The sequence below is a fragment of the Perissodus microlepis genome, chromosome 22, assembly GCF_051167445.1.
Source record: "Perissodus microlepis isolate ML-2025 ecotype Zambia chromosome 22, ASM5116744v1, whole genome shotgun sequence".
In the NCBI taxonomy this organism is placed as follows: Eukaryota; Metazoa; Chordata; class Actinopteri; order Cichliformes; family Cichlidae; genus Perissodus; species Perissodus microlepis.
In genome coordinates, this window is record NC_140481.1 from 15,046,725 (window position 1) to 15,059,715 (window position 12,991).

General features: G+C 37.3%; 1 protein-coding gene and 1 pseudogene across 1 annotated transcript; both read right to left on the reverse strand.

Moving 5' to 3' along the window:
• Positions 1–3,355: 3,355 nt before the first annotated feature.
• LOC146362756 (ladderlectin-like) lies at positions 3,356–4,675 on the reverse strand. Its single transcript, XM_084919390.1, has 2 exons — positions 4,588–4,675; positions 3,356–3,946 (listed from the first exon to the last, which is right to left on the reverse strand). Exons 1-2 carry the CDS (start codon positions 4,673–4,675, stop codon positions 3,516–3,518), a joined length of 519 nt encoding a protein of 172 aa, XP_084775516.1. The 3' UTR covers positions 3,356–3,515.
• A 6,239-nt stretch (positions 4,676–10,914) lies between these two features.
• On the reverse strand, positions 10,915–11,385 carry LOC146362757 (lactose-binding lectin l-2 pseudogene; annotated as a pseudogene).
• Between the last annotated feature and the right edge of the window lie 1,606 nt (positions 11,386–12,991).

Consider the following 12,991-nt stretch of genomic DNA (forward strand, 5'->3'; position numbering starts at 1 on the left):
AGCAGCTTATAAATGTATTTATAAATGTTCTCCTTGACTTTCCTTTTAATTTAGTGTGTTTTGGTAAAATTATCCACAACTCAAAGACATCACTTAACTACTTATTGACACGTGTTGAGCTCTGGCCTTTTCCAGAGAACTTCACTGTTTGTTTGTCTGAGCATTTATTGTATTATAAAATGACATCATCAGCAAAATACTTAACAGAATAAATTACTATATCAGGAAGAGGAAATAGAGGTGTGCGATCATTCTCAGTAAAAAATCCAAAACAAACCCTGTGCACACTTTTTATTGCAGTGAACACATATACATGAAGTGATCGGCGGCGGCCTGTTCAGAGGCAGGTAGATAAACAATTAGAACCTTTGGTTTAGTAGATTTGTGGTTTTTTTTATAGTATTGTAATTTGCAACTTTGAAACATATTTTTTTAATTTTAACTATTGTCTCTCTTTTAATGTTTACAGTGTATGAAAAGAGCACCCCAGACAGATTGCTATTCTTAATTTATTTCTTTACTCTTGTTTTTATGCAAACTCTATAAATGGCACAGACTGAACATCACGACAAAAAGACTCAATATATACAATATAGAGACAGTGGAATACTGACAGGGAAACACAAAAGTTGTTTTCATTACATCTTATTAATATTAATCTGAATAATTGCAGAGTCCAAAAATTGACCTGGGCCATAACAGAAAGGGAACAGAGGGTTAAAAATCGTCCACATCTCAATGACATCACAAAGCAATTTTACTTTACTATGTATTAAACTGGGCTTTGGCACTTTCAGGAGAATCGACTGTTTGTTTGTCTGAGTATTTATGGTTTTATTATATTACAAAGTCACATTATCAGCAAAAAGAAAAACAGAATAGGTTACTGTACCCGGAAGAAACAGAGATTTACAAGCCTCTCCAGTAAAAAATACAAAACAAACCCTGTGCACAGCTTTTATAAAGGGGAACACATAAATGAAGTGATTGTGGCTGGCCTAGACCTTTAGAGTCAATAAAAGGAAAGACTGACTATTTAACTTTTTTTTACTTTGCCACTTTGAAATATTTACTGTGCATACAAATATTTAAGCTCCCTTTTGTCTATTACATTTTTAAATTCGCCAAAATGAAATCCCTGCAATAAATAAACGTTTAAACTAAAAGCAGATCATAACCACTGCTGTGCCAGCTAGGCTGTCCTTTGGCACTCATGTGGGGGGTTTGTCTCACTTTCTATTCTAAAATGTGAAGTGCAGTCTTAAAGCTTTTTTCATCTCAACTTCCACCATATCCCTTTACTAAAGTTTCTTGAACATACACAAAGAGACGGAAAGATGAGAAAGGCTTTCAGCTAGGGAGTACGGAAAGAGGGCATGACCCTCAGTAGCTTCAAGTCTTAAAGGATCTTTTAGAAGGAAACTGGGCCATAGTTAGAAACAGGTAGAAACCAACATAGTTAAACATCAAACATCTAAAAACTATGTGACCTTATGAGAATAATGTTCTTTTGGTTTTTCCTGCGACATTTCTCAGGCAAGTGAGAATGTAGGCTATTTAAAATAAGTAACAGGGACCATGAGCAATCAAAAAAGCCCCAAACCATGATAATTACTCCATTTAACTTTTTTTGGCCTTGAACATTTGTGTGATTTTTCTTCTTCTTAGTGAATCTTTGCTGGTGCAGCTATGCCATCGCATAACATGCAAACCTAGCATTCAGACAGGATTTTCTGAATGGATACACTGACACTTACAATACACTGACTACAGTTTAAGGATAGGGTTAGTTTCTGTTAGGTATTCAAAGGAGGACCCAAAATAAATGACAAAAGCCCCAAAACAGATACTGTGACAAAGCCTGAGTAATATATATGTATATACAGAGGTGTGGTTACATGTCTGTCATGTACAAGTCAAAACTACAAATGACTGCCACAATGCCAGTTAATATGATAGTTAATATGTATGCCACCTGACTTGGTTAGACATTCACTCTTATCTAATTTAGCTATATCTGTATAATAAACTCTCATTTTGCTAACATACTGTATGACTATATATTCATATATACCCTGTCCCTCTCTGTACATCTCCAAACCATGTAAGCATTGCCTCTCTAATTTTGTCTAAATGGGTCAACCTGAGCTGTCCCTCTGATGTACTCATTTCTTATTGACCATTCTGATAAGAATGAGATGAGAATCTTAACATTTTCAACTCAGACTCCTGTCCTTTTGTCAGTGCAACCATCTCTAAAATCATGCTTCATGGTAGTGAGAACTGCTTCACTACCATCTTTTAAATCTTCCCTTTCACTCTTGCTGCTGTCTTAATGTCACGCCTCACCTCTGACACCTTTTTCCACCCACTCCACCCTGACTCCGCTCTACTCTTCAACTCTCTTGTGCACTTTCTGTAGCTTTGGATGGTTGGTATTTAAATGTATCCTTCACTTCCTCGGCTCCTTGTAGCTTCACTGTTACACTTGTTTCCCTCTTATTCACACACGTATTCTGTCTTGCTTCTGCCTTAATCCCTCTTCTCCTCAGAGCATACCCCCACCTCTCCAGGCTCTCCTCCACCTGCTCCCTACTCTCACTACAGTTTACAATGTGATCTGCGAACATCACAGTCCGTAGAGCGTCCTGCCTGACCTCATCTACCAAATACGAAGGGGCACAGAGCCGATCTCTGATGTAATCACACGTCCACACTAATACTGCGTACCTCGTGCTGTCTCTCTGTCCTTATAGATGTATTAAAGAGACCCCAAATTCCAGTACTTTGACTTAGTACTTCAGTGTTCAGCAACAACATAATTTGGGGCTTTTAATTTCACAAGTAATCTGAAATTAAAACGATCACCTCTCCACTGCTGCCTTTATCTTTAAGGAGAACATATGCACCGTTTGTCATCTATTTGAAGATTTTTTATTTTTCTGGAGTGATTAAGCAACAAGTGTGGTTTCATTCTTTGTCTCTTTAAGTGAGCTTCAGTGATCTGTGGCTGCTGACAGGTGTAGGCAGAAAACAAAAGTACTTTTTTCCACAGAAACATCACTTGACTTTGCTGCATGTTATACAATGGACTGTTTACACATATAACTACACAAAAGAGGTACTGATCATTAAATTTCATATTTTGTTAGTAATTTCTTTGTTTGTTTGTTTTTATCTTGAAAAGACCTCATAAAGCTTCTGTAACTAACAGTACAGTGAGCATGTAGATTATTATATAATTATACAATTATATAAAAGATTATATAATCCGAATACTTTTAACCAGAACATGTTTGTTACCAAAATTATTTTACATTCTTATTAGAAATTATCACTTGGTTTTTGAGCTCATTAAGAGGTGTGTAAATATTCAGTATGATTGATTAAGCATTCGTGTTAAAGTTCAGTGAATTGCTGTTTATATACAGACATAAAAGTTTACATTGATTCTGTATCGTGATGCCCCATGCATGTCACCATAGCATGTCATTGCTGAATTAGTATCCTAATTTCTAAGCACAGACTTTGCGTTTTACACAAACAGAGGCAAGGTTATAAGAGCATTTGCTGTCATTCCACTTCTTAACTGTATGATAGTTGTTTGTAACACAGTGCTCTTTTCCATGATTGTTTGGCTCGCCTGTTTTCCAGTTAAAAAAGCGTACCACAGAGCCATCAGACCACATCCATCTGCCCTCTCTGTGAACATCACTGAGTCCAATCCAAGTGTCTTTCTCAGTATGGTCGAAGTTCCTGATCAAGGATCTGACAAAGTTCTCTTCCTCCGTGTTGTGGATGGACACCAGGTTGGCTCCCTGTGACAAACAGTGGAACTCTGCATCAGACCAGCTCATCGGTGTAGCTACATACTTATAGCAGCGGCCGTTGAAGCTCCACCAGAACGTGGGACAGTTTCCATGCTGCAGCTTCACTGCTCGGTCATCTGAAAATGACAGAAACAAGAAGAGGAAAAAGCTCATGATTTGTTTTTTAGTGACAGAAGAAACCTGAAGAGACCTGGTGTCAGGCTTCTTTTCTGTATGTACTTCAGGGAATAGAAAGAAACATTACATATTAGCTTCTCTGCATCAACTCCCTGCTAAATCCAGATTAAAATTTAAAATCCTTCTCCTCACATATAAGGTATTAAATACTCAGGCTACATCTTATTTTAAGAGCAATGGAGTACTTTGCTCTCAGACTGCTGGTTTACTTGTGGTTTTGAGGTTAATTAAAGGTAGAATGGGAGGCAGAGCCTTCCGCTTTAAGCCTCCTCTAATGTGTAATCAGCCAGTTTGGATTAAGGACACAGATAATCAATAATCTACTTTTAATATTAAGCTTTTCTTTTTGATGAGGCCTAAAGTTCCACCAGTCACAACATATGGCTGCTCCTGTCTGAGCCTGGTTCTGCTGGAGGTTTGAAACGTGGAACCAAATTAATGCATGTATCCCCAATTATACTAACACAAATTTATCCTGAGCAAAACAAAACAAGAAACATGATAAAAGTGCATTTAAAATCTATTATTTGCTAAATAATATTAAAAAGACAAAAAAAAAAAATGCACAAAAAAAGGTTACCAAGTTGGAGCTTCACTTCATTGTCATCAGAAGGAGACTCAGAAGGAGCACCCAGAGCCAGACCGAGCAGGAAGAGGAGCAAGATCATGTTGGAGCTTTAAGTCTCAAAGTGTGATGAGGAGCTGCTGAAGCTTCTTTGTACAGGATGTTCAGATTTCTGCAGAGAGTTGGTCCTGCTTTCTTTTATAGCTGCCTGAGAGGGTGTTTTCACTCCACTCTAAACAATAACACTAAAAATGAGCCAGAAAAATACATCAAATTCCAATGAACTGAGCTGATGTGTAATTTATGTTTATGGTACCACAAAGCTATATCAGCATAATGATTAATCAAACAGGGTGAATCAGATCTCTAACAGGAAGGACCAAATAGAAACTCCTGAGCTGTTCCAGTAAACAAAGACAGATTGAACTCCCCCTCTCAGAAGGATCCTCTCTATGTAGTCAACCCAGAGATATGTGACTCTGCTATGGCAGACAAAGTTGAAATAAATAAAGCTATAAAAATAAATTAAATAATACAGTTTGGACCTTTAGTTTATAGGTGGATTTTTAATACATTGAAACATTTTTTTAATTCTTCTGTAAATATTGGATATTTACAGTCTATTAAAAAGTTTGAGATGCCTTGGATTACTGCAGTTTGTTTATTTATTTCCTTTTAAAAAATTGTTCTTATTTAAATTTAATAAGAAAGATTTTTCAATGCCACATCTACAGAAAACAGACTTTTAAAACATTTTTCCAAATGCCAATGACACAGAGGTGCAGTTTTATCTGAAAGCTTTCTTCATCCTTCTGATCCTTTCTTGACTTTAACGAACAAAATAAAAGCTACATGTCATTAGAAAACTCTGGAAAACTGGAATCCTGACATTAAGCAGTTTACAAAAGTATTTTTGGTCACATCTTATTAATATTAATCCGAATAATTGCAGTATCAAAAAACAGACCTGAGCTACAACAGAGAGGATGATTAATGTAGCTTTGTTTTTGGCAACAACAATAATATCCAGTCAGCCTCCCCCCCCTCCTTATTTCATGTTTTGGTTTGGTCCAGGTGCACGTGCTCCCAGCTGATGCTGAGCCTAGAACTGGACCTCAGCAGGAGAAAGAGACAGTAGGATGGGTCCAGTATAAGTAAGCTCTGTTTTTCAAAAAAGAAAAGCAAAACAGGTGGAAATTAAACTCATAGTGAAGTCCATATGAATGAAACTGCTTTTCTTTCCTAGTGTTTGTTAGCTTACTTCATTTCTAACAAAAGCCTCAGGACAGACATATTATTTATTTATGAGATCATCGTTGAACTTTTAGTCTTTTTTTTGCAAAACTCATTCAAATGTGTTTGGGTAAAATTATCCACAACTCAAAGACATCACTTAACTGCTTATTGACACGTGTTGAGCTCTGGCCTTTTCCAGAGAACTTCACTGTTTGTTTGTCTGAGTATTTATTGTTTTATTATATTATAAAATCACATCATCAGCAAAATGCTAAACAGAATAGGTTACTATATCAGGAAGAGGAAATAGAAGTGTGCGATCATTCTCAGTAAACAAATCCAAAACAAACCTTATGCACACTTTTTATTGCAGTGAACACATATAAATGAAGTGATTGTGGCCGGCCTGTTCAGAGTCAATAAAAAGAAAGACCGTCTATGTAACTGTAAGAGTTATACGCTTAATCTTTAATTTTTGCTTGTACTTTGCCACTTTATTTGCAGTGTGTACAAATGTTTAAATGCCCTTGTGTCTATTGCATTTCTTAAATAAGCCAAACTAAACAAAACCATAGACTTTTAAACTAAAGCAGATCATTACCACTGCTGTGCCAGCTAGGCTGTCCTGCAGATATCCGACACTCATGTTGGGAGTTTGTGTCGCTTTCTATCCTAAAATGTGAAGTTCAGCCTTAAAGCTTTCTTCATCAGCTTCATCAGCTTTCTACAGCTCTCATCTTAACTCCCACCATAAAAGTTTACTTAAGATTTTTAAAATGACATTTCTGACAATTTTTTTGTTTATTTTATTTATTTATTTTTTAGAAAGAGGGGCAATACATATTAATGAACATTTTAACAAATGTAAATATGCCAGATTATAGCCTTGGGCTAATTTCCATCTGCAGACCCTCTGGCAGGTTGGTGTTAAACACAAGTTAGTAAAAACATACAGAGACACTATTTACAGGTCATTGGACAAGGACAAAAACAGTGATCACATTATACTAGAACAAACAATGACAAGGAGAGTGGACACAGAGGACAGTATAGATAACAATAACGGAAACACATCAATTATATTGCACAAACCCCAGTATTGTACATGCCCTGACCATCGTGATATTGCGTTCACCCATTGCACTAACAGTTGTTTCCCTTTTTGTAATACACTAACTCTTTTTCCCGTCCAATATAAAACATGATTATTAAACATGATTACATGTTTGTGTGTCCCTCAGCCGCCCTTTTAAGTGACTCTTAAAGATGGGTAGACTTGTACTTTCCCTCACTGACAGTGGAAGACTATTCCAGAAGCTCACTCCCTGATATGACAGAGCATTCTGTGAAAAGGTGGTCCGCCTGAATGCCAGTTCACAATCACCTCTAACAGTGGCTCGAGTCAGCCGAGACCCGGCAACACTGCTAGACTTTTGTTTAATAAAATCACTCATTGGTGGAGGCGCCAGACCATGTATAACTTTGTATATTAGACAGGCAGATTTAAATTATTTGAAATTAGTAACATTTAAAAACTTGTATTTTTCTAAAATTTGACAATGGTGATATGAAAAAGGTTTTTTATCTAATATTTTCAATGCTCTTTTGTAGCATGCTTCGATTGGCCCAATAGCAGCAGAGCTCGTATAGGACCAACTTGTAATACAATATTCAATATGAGCCAGTATCATAGAATGCAGGAATGTAATCGCTGCTGTGTCTGTTAATGATGTGCGGATATGTCTAAAGTTCTGTATATTAACATTTACAGTTTTCACTACTTTTTTAATGTATTTTTTAAAGGATAATTTAGAGTCTAGTAGCACTCCCAAATACTTAAATTCCTCAACATTAATTAATTCTTGTGCACCCAAGCAGACTTTTACTGCAGCCACGGTTGTTTTAGGTTTACTAAAAAACATTGATACGGTCTTTTTAAAATTAAGGCACAAGCATGAGTCATTCAGCCATTTTTGTAAATCATGTAATGCCAGTGAAAGCTGATGGGCTGCATCATCAGCAGTTTTGGCTTGCGTAAAAATTACCGTATCATCCGCATACATAATCGTGTCCACATTTTTGCACACATTAGGCAAGTCATTTACATAAAGTGAAAATAACAGGGGGCCTAGAATTGAACCCTGGGGGACACCTTGCGTACAGTAAAGATAGGGTGACTTGCTATTCTTTATTTGCACGCATTGTTTTCTATCTGATAGATAAGACTGTATCCATTTAACAGTGTGATTACTAAAGTTAAATGTTGACAGTCTAGACAAGAGCTTAAGATGATTCACAGTGTCAAACGCACGCTTGAAATCAAGAAAAACAGCCGCAACATAACTGCTCTTGTCTAAGTAAGATTTCACTCTCTCAACAAAAACACAGACAGCCGTTTCAGTTGAATGAAGAGTGCGAAATCCGAATTGCATAGGGTGCAAACCCGGATTGGAGTCATTAAGATGTTTGATGATAGAGTTAGCAACCCACTTTTCTGTTATCTTTGAAACGATAGGGAGTATGCTAATAGGTCGATAATTAGCAGGGTCTGTTTTATCACCCGATTTATAAATTGGTGTAACTTTTGCCACCTTCCAACTCAGAGGAACGACTGCCTGCGTGATTGATAAATTAATAAGATGGGTCACAGGCACCAAAAAACAAGATTTATAATGCTTCAAGAAATTGGTATCAAATCCAAACTCATCCCTTGCTTTAGAACTTCTTAATTTAGAGATTATATTTTCTACTTCATTTTCTGTAATTTTCTGAATATTGAACTTTGAATCTGGAGAAGAAACATCCTCTTTGGTGTCGGCATTCACAATATTTTGTTGAGGGTCACAAGAATTAGAAAACAATTGTGCAATTTCATTAATAGTACTTTGGAAAAAATCATTTAAATTAGTAGCTAGGCTGAGAGGCTCTGATACCAGTTCATTGGCAAATTTAAGTTCAAGGTCTGTATCAGCATTATGCTTACTGTTACCAAGGAGTTTGTTAATATTTTCCCAAATTAGGTTACAGTTTCCTTTGGCACTATTAATTACAGTCATGAAAAAATTTGCTTTTGCCATTCTCAAACTTTGTGTGACTTTATTCCTTGCAGATATAAAATGTAATCGATCAGAAAGCTGATAGTTGAAAGCGCATGTCTATGTTTTTCTAGTGACTCTACGTTGGCCTTCTGTAACAAAAAAAGAGTGAAGAGCTCACGTTTTGAGATGTGATCTAAATGTTCCACTTTGCCAATGAAGGACCTTTATGATACAATAAAACTACAGCAAAGTCCAGATACGTAGGGTAGTATAATTTGTTGACCTGCAGAGAAGGTCGGAATTCAACAAGATATGAGCAGATGCTTTACAAACTAATTTCCTTGAGAGCCTAAAGCTGGTATAAAAAGTAAATTGATGAGTTGAACTAATCAGTATCTTCACTTTAAATATAAATCCATGTCTCTTACCCTTGATGCACATCCTAACATTGACCATGAACACCACAGCCTGCAGTGGAGCAGCCCAGCACAGTTCATCACTATAAACTAGCTTAGCTTGAATAAAACTGCCTGTTATAGTATTTTCCTGCAACCTCTGAATAACAACAAAAAAGAAAAGATATAAAGACATAAAAGATATTTAAAAAAAGATATGTTTCTTCAGTTTGTTTTTCAAGCCACTTCAGAAGAACATAGTTCTGCAGCACATCATGTACAGATAAGCGAGCCGTCAGATGTCTTATTTTCTCCTTACCAAGCAAGTGTCTCTGTCAGTGGACTCAACACCAGGCTGCAGTACACAATAAATTAACTAATTCCTAGTAATACACAAAGCTTTCCGTTGGACACAATAAATCAAAACAGAAGACAAAGAAAATCACGAGATGCCAAAGAACTTAATAGTTTTTAAGCAGTAACATTTTCTTGGGACTTCCAGGAGAACGTGGCTGTTTTTGCTGTAATTGTATATTTATGGTATGATCAAAGGCCTTTGCAGCATAATGATTTCTGCTCTAGTAAACACAGAGCGAGCTAATTCCCTGCATTAAAGAGCATTAGCTCTCATTCTCTTTAAGTTTTTCTATAAAATTTATTAAGGAAGAGCTTTGTTCTTTACTTCGGAGGCGATTTTAGGTTCAAACTTTTAGGGGGGTCAGCCCCAAATCATAATCTCATGCATACAGTGCTGAATAATTAATATTAATGGAATGTGCTGTTTGTCGTCACCCCTTTTCACATTTGCAAACTTTCAAAAGCAGCCTAATTAATTGGATGACCTGTCCCACTGTGTAAACAGATGTCGTCATTTTTGGCTGTCATATTTTGGTCCACTGAAGGAGTTGTTTTGTAACGTTTTGATGTCCACTGAACAGCTACTGTTGATGTCCGTGCATCTTAGGTGATGAAGAGGTGAGCAGATAATCTGCGCCTTTTCCCAGGCTTGCTCACACACCTGCAACTCATTGCTTTTATCTGTACTGTGTATTTTAGGACTAGCTGTGACAACGTGACTTCACTATGGTGGCAAATTGGCTAAACTTGTTTGATGATGACTTTTGTAAATTCTGTTCAGTCGCCCTTGTGTCTTGTCTGCTTACTAATTACCCACCTGAAGTTCCTGCCTCACTCACTGAGAAATGCACCTGCCTGGAGTCAAAGACCTGCAACTTGACCAGTACAGCAAAGAAACTCAGGCTTTGTAAATTTTGGAAACAAGTGGTGAGTTTTGTTTGTGTTTCCATCTGTGTATCTTGTATATATGTAGTTCTAAAATTATATGGGATAGTTAGCACTCAGTAGCTTTACTTTAAGTTCATTTGAATGCAAGAACACACCCAGAGTCAGATCGAAAAGCTTTAATCATGAGATGCACACTGTCGTTATATCACTGGCTGGATTCATTCATGAAGCTTAATGTACAGCCTGGATTCAATATCAGAAAGTTCAGCTTCTTCTAAAATGTCACAAAACTATGATAAAATTAAAGATTTTGACAGAATAACATATAGATTTAGAATTAAGGTATGACTTCACATTGGTGATATGTACAGTTGTTGATCCAGCAATAATTAACATGAAAGTCTTTGAATATGTAAGGTTCTCAGTTGCTATGGGCAAGCTACACGAGTAGCACAAACAGAGGCATAAGTTACAGAACATAGGTGATCATTCCACTTCTTATTTGTATCATAGTTGTTGTGACTACAGTGTTCAGCTCCTCCACCGTTGCTTGGCTCTGCAGCATGCCAGTAGACAAAACTCACTGCACAACCATCAGACCACATCCATCTGCCTTCTTTATGGAGGTCACTCAGACCAATCCAGGTGCGTCCCTCAGCATGGTCAAAGTTCTTAATCAAAGATTTTACAAACTCCTCTTCCTCCTCACTGTGGATAGACACCAGGTTGGCTTTCTCAGACACACAGTAGAGTTCTGCATCAGCCCAGGTCATTTGTGTGGCCACATATTTGTAGCAGCGGCCATTGAAGCTGTACCAGAACATGGGACAGTTTCCACGCAGTAGTTTCACTTTCTGGTTATCTAAAGAAAACAGAAACAAGAAGAGGAACAGGATCATGCTTTTTGTCAGAGTCACAAAGTTTAGCTGCTCAGAGTGGCTCTGAGATCCTGAACGTGCCACAAAGTAACAGTCTGCCTTTTCTTATATGCTTCAAAAAGGGCTTCTTCATATTTATTTGGTAAAAAAACAAACAAAAACCCCTTTACTCATACAGAACTACATAGAAGATGGACATAAGTGAAAACAGGAAACCAGGTCCACCTGGAGATGGCCTTTGAGGAACGTGATTATATATTAACAATATTAGAAGTACAAGACCTTCATAAAGCTGCTTGTGAAATTCGCGATTTCTTTTGAAACAACAACAAAAACAGCATAACAACAACAACATAACTTTCATTAAAATACTGAAACTGTCATGTGGTGGTTTAGACAGAAAAGGCTCATCGTAACAATGTCTCCATCTTCTGCTGAACTCAGCTGACCAATACAAAGCTTCACTGTTAGTACTCTGAAAAATGTATACATGTGTTTGTTATTCTGTGTCACTGTGTGAATACCACGGGGCCTTGATATAACAGGTACTATCTGTACAGTCTCATTTCGTGAGAAGTTATGTATTAGTTAACTTTAGGCAGTCAGTATTTCAGCACATTACATCCACTTAATCTGAAGTATCAACATGTCCTCTGAAAACCCGGTTTTGCCAATCTGGGATGTTTTATTGATAACAAAAGATCAGTCGGTTACCAAGTTGTAGCTTCACTTCAGTGTCATCAGAAGGAGACTCAGAAGGAGCACCCAGAGTCAGACCGAACAAGACGAGGAGGAAGATCATGTTGGAGCTTTAAGTCTCAAAGTGTGATGAGTGGCTGCTGAAGCTTCTTTGTACTAAACTTCTTTGCAGTTACTAACAAGTTAAGAGAGTGATGGGAGGAATACTTTGAGGAGCTTGTGAATGAAGAAAATGAGAGAGACATGAAGACATCAGGAAATGCAGAGGTTTAGTAAGGAGGGAGTGAGGGCAGCTAGTGGAAAGGCAGCTGGTCCAGAATACATAACTGTGGAGATAGGGAGTTTTCCAGGAAAGAGGGCAGTGGGCAGAAAGGAAATGGAAAAGGTAAAGATATGATATGTGAAACAGCAAAGAAGGAACTGATGGAACTCCAGTCTTCCCTTCCATAAATTTTGAGATTTCAGATTAAAGTAATTACAAAATATTTCCTTTGAATGCAGCTGCCAGTGCTTTATGAAAATCAAGATTAGTGGAATTTTGAAAATTTCACACAACACACAAAAGAAAGATAATAGCATAAACAGTGGAGGTTTAATGTACATTTAAGTATCTAAGGGTAGGTTATCTGTGTCGCAGAAACAGAGGCTAAATTGCATCAAACACTTTAGTGTGAACACAGTGTTCATTTGTTCCACCGTTGTCTGGTTGCCCAGCATGCCAGTATAAAAAACTCACTGCACACCCATCCTGCCTTCTTTATGGATGTCACTCAGTCCAATCCAGGTCCATCCCTCAGCATGGCCAAAGTTCTTAATTAATGATTTAACAAACTCCTCTTCCTCCTGGCTGTGGATAGACAGTAGGTTGGCTCGCTGTGACACACAGCAGAGCTCTGCATCAGCCCAGCTCATGTGTGTGGCCACATAT